We start from the raw sequence: 17,523 nt of genomic DNA, 5'->3' as shown, positions 1-17,523 counted from the left end.
TTTTTTTCTCCTTCCTTCGGACATTTCTAAATTATTTATTTCGATAAATTGAATTAGTTAACTGTTCTAACTTTATCTGTATAATTTGTTTAAAATTGTTAATTAATTATTAAATATTATTCATTTCATTTCTTCTTATTCATCCAATACATTCATATATAATTTATGCATGTATATAGTTAAGTTAATTATTCATACCTTCATTTTTTTCCCCATGTTTTTAATTTTATTTAAATCAAATTATAATTCAGAGAAGTGAACGAAGAAGAGAAAAGAAGAGAGGGAGAGAGAGAGGGAGAGAGCGAGAGATAAATTTAAGGATAAATGTAATTTCAAAGGTTATGCGCATCTATGCATAAATATCGGGATGAAATCACAATCAGTAAATGTATTTTTGTTTCTAACGAAATGTATGACATATTGGTATGCACTGATAACAATCTCCGTTATTTGTTCAGTAGATTGTTAATGACTGATAAAAACTAGTTGAATCTATTCATCATCATCATCATCATCATCATTATCATTATCATTATCATTATTATCATCATCATCTAAAACATGTACGGTTATCGTGTTATATTACACCAAGTAATTCTTCTTCTCCTTTGTCTTTGAATGAATAAAACTTATCATTTTCACAAATCTGTGTTTCGATGAAAAATAATTACAAGGATCGTTAAATTAAAAAAAAGATGAAAGATATCAACCGTATAAATAACATTAACAATTTTCTTTCTTCTTTTTTTAGACTCAACCACTCATAAAAATAGATTTAATCTAATTAGTAAAGGTAAAAAATTTGAAACAATTTTTTTTTTCTTTTGCGTTTAGAATTTTTCTTAAATTTTCCTTCAAATATTAAACAAATTAATTGTAAATTAACTAACTAATCAAAATTTAATATATTTCATTAGTTTTTATATAATTTTAAAAGTCTAAATGAAGACACTAGGTAAATGTGATTAATTAAGAAATTACAAATATTATTATTAATTAAGGAATAGTTATAATCCAATAAGAATATAATTTAATCATTGGATTAATTAGCGATGAAATATATAAGCAAATGAATATTCAAAAATAATAAATGCTTAAGAGAAAATTAAATATTAATATTAAATATTTTCGGGCATTTCGGGCACAATATTAAATATTGTTTTCATTTAAATATTGTTTATATTTAATATTGTGCCCGAAATTATATCAAATTACTATCGAGCATCATTCATTGTTTACTTTTATTATTAAATTTTATCACATGAAATAGTTTTATCATTTATCATTAACTGATCGAACAATCGAAACTATTCATATCTTGTTTTTTCTTTTGAAAAAATAATGAAAGAAATTAAATTAAATTCAATTAAAATTAAGTGAATAATGATGGAACATGGATCATTTCTTAAGAATATTACATTTTAACTCTAAAAAACTCCGTAATATTGTTATAATCACTTATTATATACATTGCAATTATATATTAAAAAAATTTAATTTTTTTTTTACATATAAATTTTTTTGTAAGTAAACAATGAAATAGCTAGAATTATTGTAATAATTAAAAAGAAATATTGTTGAAATAATTGATTGAATATTTTTATAAATATAAAAAAAAATATGTTATTATTGCAAAAATGTTTGAAATCAATTTATATCGTAAAAATATTCCATTCTAATAATCAAACTTAATTATCACCATATTTAGTATATTTTATCATATCACTATTTCTAATTTGATTTCGCGATGGAATATTGTTGTGTGATTATTAATTAAAATTGTTAGGAATCTATGGTTTAATTCTTTTTTCTTATTTTTTTTTTTTGGCACATTTGAAATTATTGAAAATAAAATTTCCATTTTATAAACAATTCGAAAACAGTAGATGGAAACATTTACTCATTCATTCAAATGAATTTCATTTGTATCAATTTAACAATTTTAAATTAATTCTTTATTTAATAAATAATCGCTGACAAATTATCAATAATCAGAATATTAATTTAATATTTGTGATATGACTTTGTTGTTGTTGTTGTTGACCTTAATTTCTATCACTATCTTATTTGTATATGATAGCATGATCAATATTAAATGCAATTAACTTTATGGATGGATGTGTTCACATTTTTTTTTTTTAAACTTAAAAAGAAATTTCAAAAAATTATATTTTTGTGACATATATGTTTAGGAATAATTAATTACTCCAAAAGGATCTAAAAATTAGTTTGAAATAAAATATATTCTTTTAATAAGATTGACATTTACAAAAATACATTTTGATATATTTTTTTTTAAGTTCATTAAATTTGTCATTTTTCTTGTGCAACAAATTCTGCTTCTGTCTTTCCTCATGCATCCATGAAATGAATTTTGTCTCCAACTTTAATCTAAATTACTTTTCCTTCAATTCAAAAACTAAAAACTTAACTACAAACACTCCGGAAGTTCGTTGTTTTTTCTTTTTTTGATAAAGTAATTTTTTTCAGAGCTCCTTTCTCGACATTTTTTCTTTTTTCAATTCCATGGCTATTTACATTTTTTTGTTGACCATGTTGAATTTTAAATGATAGTCTATCCATTTAGCAAAATGGAAAGATCTATTGAGTAAATTAAAAGCTATCATGAATAATGCAAGAGGAAGAATGAATGAAACAAATACAGGCGAAGCAAAGGGATTAAAATAAAAACATTCTGGAAAACATACTTAGTCATTTTCTTTTTTTTTTTCTTTATTTGACATATATCATAATCTTAGTATTTAATGTCTTCTGGTCTATGAAAGAAAAACTGATAACAAAGCAAGAAACACCATCATTATCATCAACGAATTTTATGCAGAAACTTCCAAAATCAGAACAAATAATTGTATTTACTGCTTCCAGTAGTAATAACATGGATGCAGTGTTATGGGTGACAACAAGTTCACAATTTTGTATAACAGAAAAATATAACGACAGTTAAATAAACGATTAAAATAACAAACCAAAATAAACGATGTTTGTTAGAAAGTAGATAACTTATGACACAATATCATCAATTGGGCATGGATGCTATCTCTCAACGAATAAATAAGGCTACTCACAATTTTGATCAAATAAGATATGTATTGACAATAAATATAACAAATAATCATAACATTAATAAAAGAGTGAAGTCAGAATTTGATTACTGTGTTGTCCAATTAGTCGAAAAACACCAATTACGCAACTTCAGTTTAAATGTCTCTAACCTATGGATGTGATAAAATTCCAAATAGCAATGCAATGATTACACATTATTACTAATTATACCATTAACACACCTATGGTATTTTCATATTATACTCAAGCTTTGCAATGAATCTGGAAATAATAGCCAAAACTAGTTATCCAGCCCGATATGAATTTGAGGACTGAAGAAACACCTTTCGTAAATCTTGAATATACCTATGGACGTCTCAAAAGATGACTCAGAAAAAAAAAGTCATTTTAGAACAGTCTTGAAAAGAATTTCTGAACTATTCCAAGACACATTAGCAGACAGTCAACAATCAAATTCACACTGCAACTGAAGAAAACCCAACGAGCTTGACGATAAGAAAGGCAGATGAAAACTCAGACAGTTACTTGTAAAGAACTCAGAACTATTTAGTTAAAATCAAAAATATTTTTAAAAGATTTGTAATAAAAACAAGTCGTTTGGCTTTCAACATAACAATATTATGTCAAAATTCTATATCACTGTGCGTGTAAAACTGATAGCTCTATACAATACATACTCTATTATTCTTTCAGCCGAGATGTACTCAAACTGTGTTACATTCCTTTGAAATCTGCTATGACATCTTCAGCATATGATATGTATATACGAACAAAGATGAGAACTCAAGTATCAAACTAGCTCAGAAGCTTGAAATTTTGTCAGAACGAGGTAGAAATATCTATCTCTTCCGCAGGGTTAGTTAAAATTATTTGCATTTTGAAGATATTACCATACCAGATGTTCCCAAATTCAAAATTTTCTGAATTAAACCAATAAAACGACTGTCTTCTCTGAAAGTATCAAAAAGCAGAGAGAAGGAGGAGAAAATACGGAAATGAAATTGGGATAGAAAAAAGGAAGAAAAAATCTAGATTTCAATATGATCAGAAATTCTTCACAAAAAGAACTTTTGAAGTTGTTAGGACTACAATTTCAACGCATAAGTTCAAAAAATGGTAAATACTGGCATATTTTGCACAATTACGGATAACAAGTACACAATTTAAACAATTTAAACATCTTAAACAAAAATTTAAACAAATGGCATCAAATTTTAAATTAATTGTGACAAAGATGCTTTTGTTGACATGGATATAAATTTTTAACTCAACATTGCATATGAGTGTTTTTATGGAGCACTAGTTGAAACAGTTTCAATGTTCGGGGAGCTCGATGACATCGGCGCAGCATGCAATGTGTCGTCAGCAATATTTTCCATACGAAGAGATGAATCACTTGAAAAATAAAAAAAGATATTTAGCAACTTTTTCAAGCAAAATGAATCATTTACCATGAAAAGAACCCAAGTTGGCGACGATCTAAACAAATTTGCTTTGATCCTTTTTAAAAGAAATCAAAAAAGACAGAAAGAAATTAATGGATATTCACTGACACCGATGCAAATTTAAAACTATTTAGGACAACTTCTGGATTCCTTATAATCCTTACCTGTGATTGTGTCCACTGACACTTTCAGAGAAGTTTGAACCAATGCATGGAGTGAGTCGGGATAGAGTTCGTGCTTTCAGATTACTTTCTTGCGGAAAGATGTGAGGTTGACTCACAGGAGGCACCCAAACCTAAAATGGAAATGCATTATCGAGAGAAAGATGTTCAGTGTAAACTGAAATCACCAGTAGTCGGTAATGCAGATTATATGATGTAGAACATGTACAACTGGAACTAGATAGATTATTACGTACAACTGACAAAGTAGTTTGCAAGATTGCTTTTTGCTATCTCAATCGAATCTTATTTACAGCAGTAGCAAAAGACTAAGCTTACCTGCACTTGCTTGAGAGAATGGTTGGAATAAGTAGGCAATAGATATGTCGGCTGTCTAAACGCCAGCTTCATACTTGTAGGTTGAGCAACTTCTGCAATATGATCGGGAATCGGAGGTCGAATGTTCATCTGAATCCTGAAGTAGATATATTCCTCCTGTTAAAATTAAAGTGATTTAAACTAAGGATTTCAATCCGTTGAATCTATGTTTCTGTCTGAAATTAGCTAATCTTCGCTGCGACTCCAATCCATCCCAGTTTATTGCGTATATTCTTCTTTTTAAATTTAATCAGTGTTAAGAACAACAAAAAGTTCAGTAGCATACCCAATCTCAGATGTAAAAGTTCCAAAATATTGTTGCGATAGAACAGTGTGAGGGTCATATGAAACAGCACAGTTAGCAGCACTGTAAGCAAAGTAAGTTTCTGATTGCACCGGTCGACGATGTGTGCGAATCATAGGTTTGTGGCTGCCATATGGACCAGTCAGTGCATGACGAACCTATAGTGAAATTAGTGAATTCAAATCGAAACATGAATTTGAATGAACTAATATTTTAGTAATATAGTTTCCTAACAGCAAAGAATTGACAAAAACAAAGAAAGTCGGAAATTTTTTAATTTTCTTACCTCCCAGCATTGCAGACAAAAATATTTAAAACAGCTCTTTTCGCGACAGAAATATGGTCCCTGAACACATTCACATTGTGAACATTTAGCATCCTCCAAAAATGGATCAATCTGTACTTTTTTCGTAAATTTCGAAGTGTGAATTTCAAGATAACCGGATTCAATCGCGCGGAAGTAAGCTGACTGAGTTGAAAACGTGACTCGCGCACTGCCTAGACATGAATAAGAATAAACACACTAGTAATCATAAGCAACATAATAAGATTCATATTTCCTTCTTCAGTATTTACATCTACAACACTTACATGTACAAACCTCAAAGTTATCGATATGATTAACATCTTCATCTTCACTTTCCCACATAGACCAATTCATTTCTTTAAGATAAGTTTGTGAAAATATATATGGTTTTAAAATGATTCCAAAGCACAACACATAATGCTTTAGAATCACTTTGTTTTAAAAAGAATTTTAGAATTACACGTGATTCTAAAATGAATAACTTACCTATAGGATACTTTTGACGATCTGTATCGATTCCAACATAAAGTACATCACCGTAAACATCTCTCATAATGGAGAACAAAACCTTAACAGAAATTAATTAAACAGACCCCTCTCAACAACAGTTAAACGTGACCTGATTTTGTTAAAGAGCTCACCTGGGCCGTAATCATGCCATGCAAAGCCCCAACAAATACTGTTTTTTTAAGGTCCAGAGAAACATTCGGACTGATAATATACGAGGCATCTGTTATCACCCATGGAATAACTTGCACCTGGTATAAATATCATACAGTGTTTTGAAAGTTAGGAATAATAGGAATAACTGGAAAAAGTAGTCGAGATGATTTTTCGCTTGAACACTTAAAAATACCTGTCTGATTTCCAATCCATTGGCTCGTCGTGCTGTCAATTTGAAATACCATTCACCAGCTGTTCCAAACTCCTGAGAGCAATCTTGCAGCAAGTTTTTCACCGCCCCATCATTTTCGAAAACCATATACACATAACCAGTAATTTTGGCTCGTCGTGGGTTTATGCGTGTATGACGCAATTCTTTGCTAGGCCATTCCACTCGGCAGGGTCCATATTTCGAAAATGACTGAATTTTTGCAAAAATTAGAAAAATTCAGTAAACTTGTTAAGAAAGCATGTGTATGGCTTTTATCTAGAATTCCTTTCGACAATGGCATCCGTTAAGCTTTTAATCACTTTTATTAAACCACCATGTGACAGTGTTTCCTGTTTCACTTTTAAGAACAGCATTTGAAGTTTTGTTGAAATGAAAATGATAGCCTATATATACAACTGAAAATAAAAGTTTATTGGTAGAAACTAAGAATACTTACGTCAAGAAGTGCGGTTTCTGTAATATCCCATGGAACACCACCAATAAAAACTTTACTAGAAAACACTGGATTACAGTAATTACGAGGTGGTAATTCACCCTTCCAGCAGCATGGTTTTTCACGTCGCATTTCGAAGTCAACACTTGCTTCAGTTACCTGTGACCGTACCACGGATGCTGTCATCATCTTAAAATGCAATGACATGTCATTATAGATTCATCCTAACTGTTCTATCAAGTGCAAGTGATCCGCCATAAAAATCCCAACAATAAACTTCCAATGCTTTATAGTATCCTCATTTTATTCTATCTTCAAGAACTCAAACAAAATTTTCTCATATCCATGATGGTACATTTATTACTTTCACCTACAACGAATAGATTTGAATACATTGTATGCAATCTTAGTATTTACACTGTTCCTTTATAAATAAATTTCCTTCGATCATATTTGGAACGCAATAGGTTATATATCACTACCGTAAACTGTAAAATATTACTTTATGGATTAAATCATAAATTGGTTAGTATTTGTTAGCAGTGATAGTAAAGAATTTTAAACCTGCACATAAGTTGGCGAATATCCATTCTGCACCATGTGTGTCACAATTTGATGATGATATTGCTGATTGGGTCCAGTCATTACTGTTTGCCACGATTTCTGTATCGGCTGAGTATCGATAATCATCAAATCCAATGGCTATAAAATGAGTAATCTTAAATATAATTCTCCTCTTCTCTCAAAAAAATTAATCATTCCATTTTGACACTAGTAAAAAATAAAAATTTAAAAATACAATGCCATGTCCAGGAGTTCATAAGAATGACCAAGGTAATGCTTTTTTTTTTTTTTTTTTTAAAAAAAAGAGGCAAAATCATTAAATAATAAGATTTACACTAACTGTAAAAGATTAAGTCGTTTTAAAAAAGATAAGTGATTCTCATATAGCAAAGACTAACCTTTGTTGATCTGATTTCTCTATCGCTGTTCGCCTGATAATTTCCTGAATTCCCAATGTTTCTTGTAGCTTCATTACTAACTTTTGTAATGGTGTCAGTAACAACAGCACCGGCATCTGTCTTGCGGATATTTGCAATATTTGATTTGCCGTTAGCATGACAGTTATTATGATTTTGGTCGATGAGATTGAGAGAATTCATTTCAGATTCAACTTCAATGAAAACACACATTAGCTTTTACAACAAAATTCTCATATAATTTTTGTGGATACATTATCATATTCCTTAAGTAAAACAAAACCGAACAATCGAGAAAGATATGATTGAGATCTTGCAAAAAACGTTATTTGCCGAGAAAACATTTCAGTTAACTTTTATCACATAAAATTCATATCTCAACTATCATTAATCTATCTAAACTCTATGAAATTATATTCTGAGAAAACATTAGAAAATGAATAAGAACTTCCAAAGTAGGCTTTTAGCTTTTGAAAAATCTCTCCCTACCTTTCTTAGATGTAAGAATCTTCGCAGCAACAGCAACAGGTATTTTGCTTGTCATCGTTTTCTCTTCCAGAACCTTTATTTTGTTCTCATCTTTTACTTGTAATTTGTCCATTTATCCAGAAAGAATATAATAAAATTATTTCTTTTGCGCATGAATAACAAGTAAAAAAAAAAAAAAAAAGTAAAAAAAAAAAAAATATTCAGGAGTTAAATGAAAATTTAAATACTTAATTCAAAATATCCTGTGTAAGATTTCAAGCTTTTAAATTAATACTATCTTTAAAATTTTCACGCATGTAGTTTTAAATACTATTTTTTTACTGAAATAGCATCCCGAACTTATGAAATACAAACTTCGAAATGTTTCATATATTTGGAAAGATCACCTTCTTCTTGTCATCATGTACACTAACATAAATTTTTTTTAATAAAAAAAGTGGCACATCTACTGCTAACTAACCAATATGAACGAAGCCAACTGTTAGATCATTTTATTTTAATACGGATCGATGAGAAAAACAAGTCATCTTTTCTTTGATATTAGCTGGATGAGATATTTGGGCTATCGTAATAGTAATGAACTTTGATGAAATAATTAAAGCAACAATTAGAAGTAGTTTAACAGTGTGCTACCAATATTTTTCTGTACTACTTCTATATAAGTTAAAATGAAGCACACGAAAGGATTATTAGGATTTTTGTGAAATTTCAACGAAATCATAATTTACGCAGCAGGCGAATACTATGTAAGTACTACAGTACCTTATATTTAAATAGAGTTTGGTGAGAATACCTTGAAATTGCTGGAAAATTAAAATGATTGGGAACCTTTGATTGAGACTGAAATTGGTCCTTTTTCTACTGGTGTAAAATGCTGAGATATGCTTTGTCCAACCAATAATTTCTCAGGATTTTAAAATATTTCCAGAAAAAAGAATGATTTTAAAGTGATTCAAAAAAGTCTTATAACTTTTGAATTATTTTTATCAAAGCGAAATGATTGTTAGCTAAATGAAACAAGGACTTTTTCAATTTAAAATTCCATTTGAAGCTCTAAAAAAAAAAAAAAAAAAAAAACGAAGCATTTCTTCATAAATCAATTAATCAGTTACTTTTAGATTATTAGAAATTATCTGGCATATTATTAATTTTCCTAATCCAATTTTTATTGCTTTACTTCTCACTTTTTTCACTTCATCCTTTAAACTAATTATGACTAATTCAAAATTGAAATTGAAATTAAAAAAAAAAAGCTTGGTTAACAATCAAAAATTCCCCAACAATTCAACAAAAGTGATCAACCAACCAACCAATCAATCAATCAACCAACCAATCAATCAATCAATCAACCAACCAACCAACCAACCAATCAACCAACCAACCAACCAACCATACCATACCAGCCGACTAACAGACTAATCACCAATCAACCGATAGCCACTATTCTCACTTGAAATTATTGTTAATAGTCACGTACTCAAGTCCATTCCATCCTACATTCTTATCCAAAAAATGATAATTGTCACGTAGCCTGATCCATTCCAAAAATTGCTATGCGTTTGCTCTCATCGACTATGCACTAACTTGTAAACGTTTTGATCTTTCACTTGAATTTAAATCATATTTCTTTCTTTTAAGATTTGTTATTTAAAATTTTGAAGTGAATTAAATCGTTTAATTAGAATTGAAATGTGTCTCATATGGAAATTGCAAAATACTTCAGAATTTATTCCACATAAGTAGAAAAATTGTAATTAAAATCAAATGAAAGTTACTTCATCACACAAACATACAAATACATACATATATATCAAAAATTAAATAATACGTAAAACAAAGCAGACTTAAAAAAGGTTCGAAAATTGGGAAATGAAAACATAGAAAGGTCCAAAAACTAGAAATGTGTACACTGGAAATAAAGTAATAAAACTTGCAAACCTAAAGTTGGAGTAAAACACATCACAGAAAATTTAAGTTAATCCATTTTTGAGATCCACAACCCTTTCGCTTCAAAGACAAAATAACTAAACAACACATGAAAATTTCTGGAAAATATTCTAAAACCAAAATCTTGAGATTACATTCTTTCTTTACGAACTCAAAATGTTTCTTTGGATATTCCAAGAAACTAGTGAAATAAATAACAAGCAATCCTCTCTTTTTTTTCTTTTTCTTTTTTAATCCAGAATATCATTATAAGTATTAAGACATCGTACGGGCGACCAAATTGCGATATGAGCCTTGCTGAAAACCACCAGAAGACAACTGAGGGATTGTTCGACCAGCGTTATGCATTATCAGATTAATTGAATTTAGTTCCTAAACAGAAAGTGTATTTCCAATTTGAAAATACTAAAAACCATTTTTTAGTCCGATTTTTCCTTTTACCTAAGAAGAAGCAATAACTTATTACTACCCTCAATCAAATTATTAATAATCGGGATGTACCTACTTATCAACTTGGTTCAGAAGATATAAAGAAATGAACCTACTTACTACGCAAGTAAACAAATAAATAAGTATTTAATTTTTCATAAATTATGTATTTAATTTTAAATCGTCAGGATCATTCGGCCTAGTTTCCAAAATAACTACTGCTGGACGCAATTCCTCTCCGTTTTCTTGTCTTTGCATTGTTTCATTTAGCTATGAGTATCTAACAACATATGCTTAATAGATTTAATATAAATTTATAAACATTGTGATTTTTGCTTATAAACCCTTTTTTATTACATTCATCACTTTGCATGTTGAATTGTTGTCAGTTATTGAAATCTTGTAACAGACAATATTTTGAAACTCAAAAAATTCTCGAACCTACTTTGACTGGTGTCTTATCAAAGATATATCTGTATGGTCGTGATGGTGACGATGGCAATGAAGTAGGCATTGGTGTAACGGTAATACGATCAGATACGCTCCTCTGAGGAGACAAGCGATTACAATGCACCACTGGAATTGATAACAGAGAAACACCACTCTATAAAACAAATATTCCGATATATGCACTGAATTTCTTCGATTGCACTTCTTTTACCAAACAACGCTAAAGTTTTCAGTAACGACAGCATATGAAAAAATTCCTTCTTAAAAGTACTGAATATTTTACGTCGTAGAAAATAACGAGAAAATAAAAAGAAGCAGGTATGCTCCTAAGAAATAAAGAAGTTTACCAGCGATTTCAACATCCTATTAAAAGATGGCATATGTATACATATATGTTGCTTAAAAAAAACAGATCAATATTAGTTAATGATTAAATAACCTCTGCAATCCCCGGCTGCAATTTTTGCACAAAAGATTTCACATGAGCAATGAAAATGTGATTGTAGTATTTGATGAGATCAATATATTCCACGTTCTGATGTTCTGGTGTCGCTGTACCACTGCCAGTAACTGCTCCCGATACTGACGATTCAGAACGGAATTTGTCTCCTGATGCAGAACCAACAGAATCATGAGAAGCACCATCATCCAAAATGATCGGAGGTGAACTGAATTTTTCCCCGTTCAAATAATTAAATTTAATAAAGCGAAATTAAAAAAGTGAATTTCTCTCAAAATTTTTATTTTCTTTCTTATTTCACTGAAGAGGTAGAAAATTTGGAAGAAAGAAAAGAAACTTCCTTATCTTATTAAAAAATAATAACTGAAATACTTCATAAAAACTAAAATTTAGCAAACCAAATATGACTACTATCTAGAAACTAACGAAGTGTTCTCCACCAGAACTCGCCGGTATACACGTGAAGTAGCTTGAGGTTGATGACGGTAATGGTACATAATGTCGTGGAAAGAAATATTTTGCTGGCCAATTTTTGCTACCACATATAAACAGCACATCAAGTTTTGATCCAAATGCCTTCCAGCCATAAGGGATGTTTCCGTTCTCAAAACATGTTCAAACAAAGTCCAAGCTCGCTGACGACCTTTTTCATCAAGACGTACTCGTTCGCAGAGATCACGCAAGCGAACTGCTGCCAAATAATATACCTGAACATGATTGTGCTATAAAGAACAAAGTCAAAAAAAAAAAAAAAAAAATGCAAATTTAATCAACAACTACTATTACTTACTGAATGATATAATAAATTTTTTCGCTTTTCAGTAATATTTTATGTTCACGCGTTGAAACTTCGTCAAACAATAATTACTAAAAATAAACAAACGCGCCTTGCGGAAAAATAATAGTGTTGCAGATGTTGGTGTTGAATTTTCAGCATCTGGAACTCGCCGTTTTGCAGCAATGCATGATGAGTCATCGTCATCAAACTCGAGCCGACGTTTTGCTGTTTAGAAAACAAAATTACTTTATTGGATAAAATCGAAATCAAAAAAAAAAAAAAGGAAACCCTACAAAATCTACCGAGTGGTTTGACGGGTGACAAGGTATAACGTTGTGAAAGAGATGGCTGCCTCACAGAGTAACCCTCTAAGGTTTCCAACGACACCGCTTGACTTGATGGTACACCATCGGTTCGCCGATGTAAGCTAGGCCATAATGGTGAATCTAAACTCCACGCAAACTCTTCCAGCACACGTTCTTCAACCTGTAAACACAGAATTAAAACGACGATACAAAACAATTTGTATTATTTTTCATAAAATACATCTGACTGCTAAAGAAACAAAACTGAAAGTTAGTCGTCTATAAATCCAGTGAAGTACTTCACAGGATACCTGAACTACAATACCGAATATTGAGAGAAACTTCAAACTGCATGAAAAGATCTTTAACAGAAAAATTCTGCCTTTTTAATAAATGACAAATATGGCAAAACGTATACCTTATTGAGATGCTTAACCATTTCACGCGATAAAGAAGAATCGGCTCGTATAATTAGTTCAATAACTTTGTAAAAATGTATAGCAGGCAGTCGCATAATTTCCAGGCTCCACGGGAATTCCCGCACACTTTCATATGTAAAAAGGACCAGTTGCAAAGCACAGACGTACAAAGCTTTCAAGAAATCTTCTCTCAGCAATACAGCCTATAATAGGATACTGTCTGATCAACTTAAAATCTGGAAAACCAATCAATCTCATTAAAATTTGAATTTATATTAGTTACATTTAAAACTACAATTTAAATACGGCAAATACAAACACTTATTTAAATATGAGATAAAAAAGCGACAAAATAAAAACTTCACTGTAGCCAAAATCTGTTTAGCGCTAAATTCAAACTAAAAAGGTTATTACAAAATAAGGTTACCTTAAGCAATTAGAACTGAGTATCAAATTTATAATTTCCACCAAATTTATTTATATCAAGATAAAAGACCCACACTTAGCTTAACGATACTTCCACTTCCCAAACGATCTCTTTCCGAAAAAGCTATTTTATGCAAGAAACGAAAGAATAAAGATTCTGTATTGTTCTTTCGAACTGCAAACATTTGACGAAATGAAGCATCATAGCCAGCTCCATCTAACCGTCCTTCATTTTCTATTACTTCTTCCAGACGTTCACTTAACTGAGATACTGAAATGTTTAAATTTCTTTCGTATGAGATTTGTATATTTAAAGTAATTCCTAAGCCTTACTTATTTAAACCAATCCAAATATTTCACAGTAATTTTCTCCTCATGATTTCAGTTTACTTCAAAACTTAAGGAATTATAATACATTTACCAATATTCATAATTTTCTCAAATGGATCTTGGCAGCTGTGACATAAAATGCTCTCTACTTCAGCATCCAATCTCCTCCAATTATCTTGAAGTAACGCTTCTAGTTTCGAAGCATTATAAAGTGAAGCGGAAACTGGTGTAGCAGGACAATACTGAAAAAAAGTAATTTCAATACAATTCATTAAAATGATCATCAATAAAACGAACAATACAAGTGAAATGAAGAAGAAATTGTAAAAATGTGAAAAAAAGAAATTATGTGAAAATGCAATAATATTTAAAACGTGTTTCAGTTCCGTTCTTACTCAACTTTATCCTAAATAATCACTGACTGTATTTTCCTACCCCTTAATACAAACATTAAAGCATAAACTTCTTCTGTACAGTACAGATCCTGTCACACTGAAGTAGTATCACAATGAAAGCACAAGCAAAGCTTATGATTCCGTCCTCATCTAACTTAACCCTAAATAATCTCTGAATAAAAATGGAAGAAAACTAAGCACCTGCTCTGCGGATATGACATATCCTCGGCCACTCAATGGAGTCCTTTGTTGCCTCTGATCTTGAAGTCGCTCCAAACAACTTTGGGTACTTATACGCAGCAACATATCTGCATCAACAAGATTATCACCATCTTCTGAACGCCGAAGACGCTGCACTGCACATTCTGAAATAGTGAATCAATTCAAAACAGAAAGATTTGAATTACATTAAACAAATAAAGATTACAAAAAGAAAAAAACTCACTTGTTCAATGTTCACTGCAATCCTAGGTTACTCAGTTAATACTTTTTATATTGATATGCTGCCGCCTTCAAGTAACCGAAGTACTGATTTGACATAAACTTATTAAGCAACCGAGATAGCTTCCAGAACAAAAATCTTCTTTCAGTCATAAAACAGGGCCTTAATCTCAATATTTTCATTTTTTAATATGATCGTAAACATTAGAGAGCAATGGATCGTTTTAGTCATAAAGAATCACTACATAAAATCATGAATATTAGGGGTTTCCTTTTCGCATTTAAAATTTCCCTTTTTCTTAGACAGAAAAAAGAAACGCAATCCTTCCTCTACTTCTTCACTTCAATTTTGATGTAAAAGTAGCGTTTTAAACTAATTTTCAATCTTTTTAACTGTGTATACCATCATAGGCTTCATCGAACACGATAGAAATATCCGCCGGCAGAAACATCCTTTCATCCATTTCACCTCGTTTCACAATCAGTTCCTCATATATACTATCCAACTTTTTCCTGCAGAAAGAATATAGGTATGAGAAAAAACTGAAAAGGTAAATACAAACTTTATCAATTAAAAAATCATGTCGTGAACGCTGGCTTGTTTACTAAATGCTTATGAAGAAAACAAGACTTGCAAGCCTTCAAATATTTTGGGAAATATTTCATGAAATTTGGAACGGATCACCCATCTCAAACTATATTTGATTTGGTTCATAGAATCCAAATCAAGTGGTATAATTAAAATATATACTTGTTGATAAATTCATTAGCAGCAAAATTGGTCAGATCTTCGCCTGTTTCTATTGTTTTCTCTTCCGACATTCTGCGCATTTTGGGAAGCCAACAGTGGGTTCGAAAGTGTTTTGCATCCAAGACAACACCTTCAAAAATCTGGCATAATGTTTCCAGTATAGAATCTTCTTCGTGTTGTATATCAACAGCATTTACTGAAAAAAAAAAAAAAAGAAAAAAACAGTTGACAATATAATAACGATAATTATTTACATTTGATAACTGTTCTTGATGCAGTCAAAACATATACTAAGCATGAGCCGCATTTATGTAAAGAACAATTACATATCTTAATAAGCGTAATGCATAACCAATAATTATGACCGAGATCAAAACTTATTTACCAAGACAAATAAAACCATCAAAACTCAAGAAAAAAGAGCTCACTGAAATCGCCATCCAATAAGCAAGTCATTTCGGAGCGTCGAAGATCTTGAAAGATGAAGTCAACTGTACAAAGCAAAAGATGAAAACTGTTCATCAAGTCATCGCTGTTGAATTGCTCTATAAACATTATTTTCTTTGCAAATATCGAGAAGTAAATTCAAGCCTTGCTCATTCATTGCCTAGGATTATTTCTGCGATGATATGTCTAGGTATTCAGTAATCGGATGTTTTGTACAGATGATCCAGACTATCATTTTATCCACTTAATGATCAACTTGTTCAAAAACTAAGATTGGTTATTTAACTTCTACTATTAACTTTTCGAACATCTATTGTTATCCATTGTCATCAAAGTTAAATTGAAATCTATGGATAACCACCATCTCCAGCATTTCTATTCATAGAAAAAAATTATCAAAAAATCCCATCATGTTTTCAACTTCTCAACCAAATCATGCTCTCTACTTAACATAAATCAAAACAAAACCGAATTAAACGACCGGAAATCAAGAACTAACTTCGCATTACGATAAATAATGTCCACAGCAAAGAAAACAGTTTTTTGCAATTGAGACCTTTCACATCATCTTCATCATCATTACTATACGGTGGTGCAAATATCTTCCGGAAGATCGGTAATAATTTTTTAAAAACAACCGCTGAAACTGCAAGGGACGACTGCACTCGACTGATATGATCCTTTAAGCGCCGCGGCCCATTAATCATTTCCACCCATTTAGTTCCTTTGTCGAAGAATTCAAGCACACTACATTTAATGAAACATTAAAGAATTTAATCCAGTCTAAGTATCTTAGTCGTAACTACCAAACCTCAAAAAACATTTCACCATGGGACATATACATCACTAATAGTAAGACCCACCAATTTACATATCCTTAGGTTAGCAAAATGTATTCACCATCATGTGTTTGATAACAAGACGTAATGAATTATGAATACCGTCAATGATAATATATAAAATAAGAATACCTGAGTTTACAAATTTTGAGAAGTTTAGCCAACGAATATTTCTTCGGTACGGCATTCTCAAGTAAGCTCCCTTGCCACATCGAAAGATAAACAGCACAAGCATACCAGGTTAATTGTTTCCCCTGCAAGAAAAATGTTCTTTTCAGATATTTAGGAAAAAAAAGATATTCCGATATCTCTAATGATTATTTAATAAATCTAATGCAGCTAATTAAATTCAAAATAAGAACCAAGAATTAAGACCATATATTTTCGTTATTGTGAAATTCAAATACGCAATACATATGTTTATTGGCAAAATTCATCCATACAAACCTCTAACACATATTGCTTTCCGACAGTATCGTACTGTTTCCAAGCCTTTTCAATGAAATCTTCATCTATTTTAGGATCTAACTGTTTGCAGATATATAAGAATGTTGTTGATGGCTCGACTTGTAGGTTGTCCACCGTTTCGCTTTGTCCCGTCGGTGATTTACTAGACGTTTCACTTTTCAT

General features: G+C 30.7%; 2 protein-coding genes across 3 annotated transcripts; both read right to left on the bottom strand.

Annotated features, from left to right (window-relative positions):
- Positions 1 to 4,373: 4,373 nt before the first annotated feature.
- On the bottom strand, positions 4,374 to 8,588 carry Bma-cpb-3 (cytoplasmic polyadenylation element binding protein 3, putative; the record flags this gene model as incomplete). Its single annotated transcript, XM_043080757.1, has 12 exons — positions 4,374 to 4,479; positions 4,694 to 4,824; positions 5,030 to 5,165; positions 5,355 to 5,530; positions 5,659 to 5,870; positions 6,166 to 6,247; positions 6,321 to 6,437; positions 6,536 to 6,763; positions 7,011 to 7,196; positions 7,572 to 7,709; positions 7,970 to 8,181; positions 8,477 to 8,588. The coding sequence occupies 12 exons, from the start codon at positions 8,586 to 8,588 to the stop codon at positions 4,374 to 4,376; spliced, it is 1,836 nt and encodes a 611-aa protein (XP_042936691.1).
- Positions 8,589 to 10,678: 2,090 nt separating this feature from the next.
- Bma-lin-35 (Retinoblastoma-associated protein A domain containing protein) lies at positions 10,679 to 17,523 on the bottom strand (the record flags this gene model as incomplete). 2 transcript variants are annotated; one of them, XM_043080755.1, is made up of 16 exons in its annotated part: positions 10,679 to 10,795; positions 11,298 to 11,456; positions 11,742 to 11,970; positions 12,189 to 12,469; positions 12,650 to 12,765; positions 12,843 to 13,026; positions 13,264 to 13,467; positions 13,765 to 13,961; positions 14,112 to 14,262; positions 14,617 to 14,780; positions 15,260 to 15,369; positions 15,608 to 15,803; positions 16,036 to 16,152; positions 16,554 to 16,801; positions 17,026 to 17,147; positions 17,341 to 17,523. In XM_043080755.1, the coding sequence occupies 16 exons, from the start codon at positions 17,521 to 17,523 to the stop codon at positions 10,679 to 10,681; spliced, it is 2,778 nt and encodes a 925-aa protein (XP_042936689.1). The 2 variants fall into 2 exon arrangements, with proteins under 2 accessions (XP_042936689.1, XP_042936690.1); XM_043080756.1 differs by having other exon boundaries at positions 10,779 to 10,795; positions 11,294 to 11,456.

The sequence above is a fragment of the Brugia malayi genome (assembly GCF_000002995.4).
Source record: "Brugia malayi strain FR3 genome assembly, contig: Bm_v4_Chr3_scaffold_001, whole genome shotgun sequence".
Taxonomy (NCBI): Eukaryota; Metazoa; Nematoda; class Chromadorea; order Rhabditida; family Onchocercidae; genus Brugia; species Brugia malayi.
Note: the sequence above shows the minus strand (reverse complement) of the source record. Positions and strands in the feature narration are given on the sequence as shown.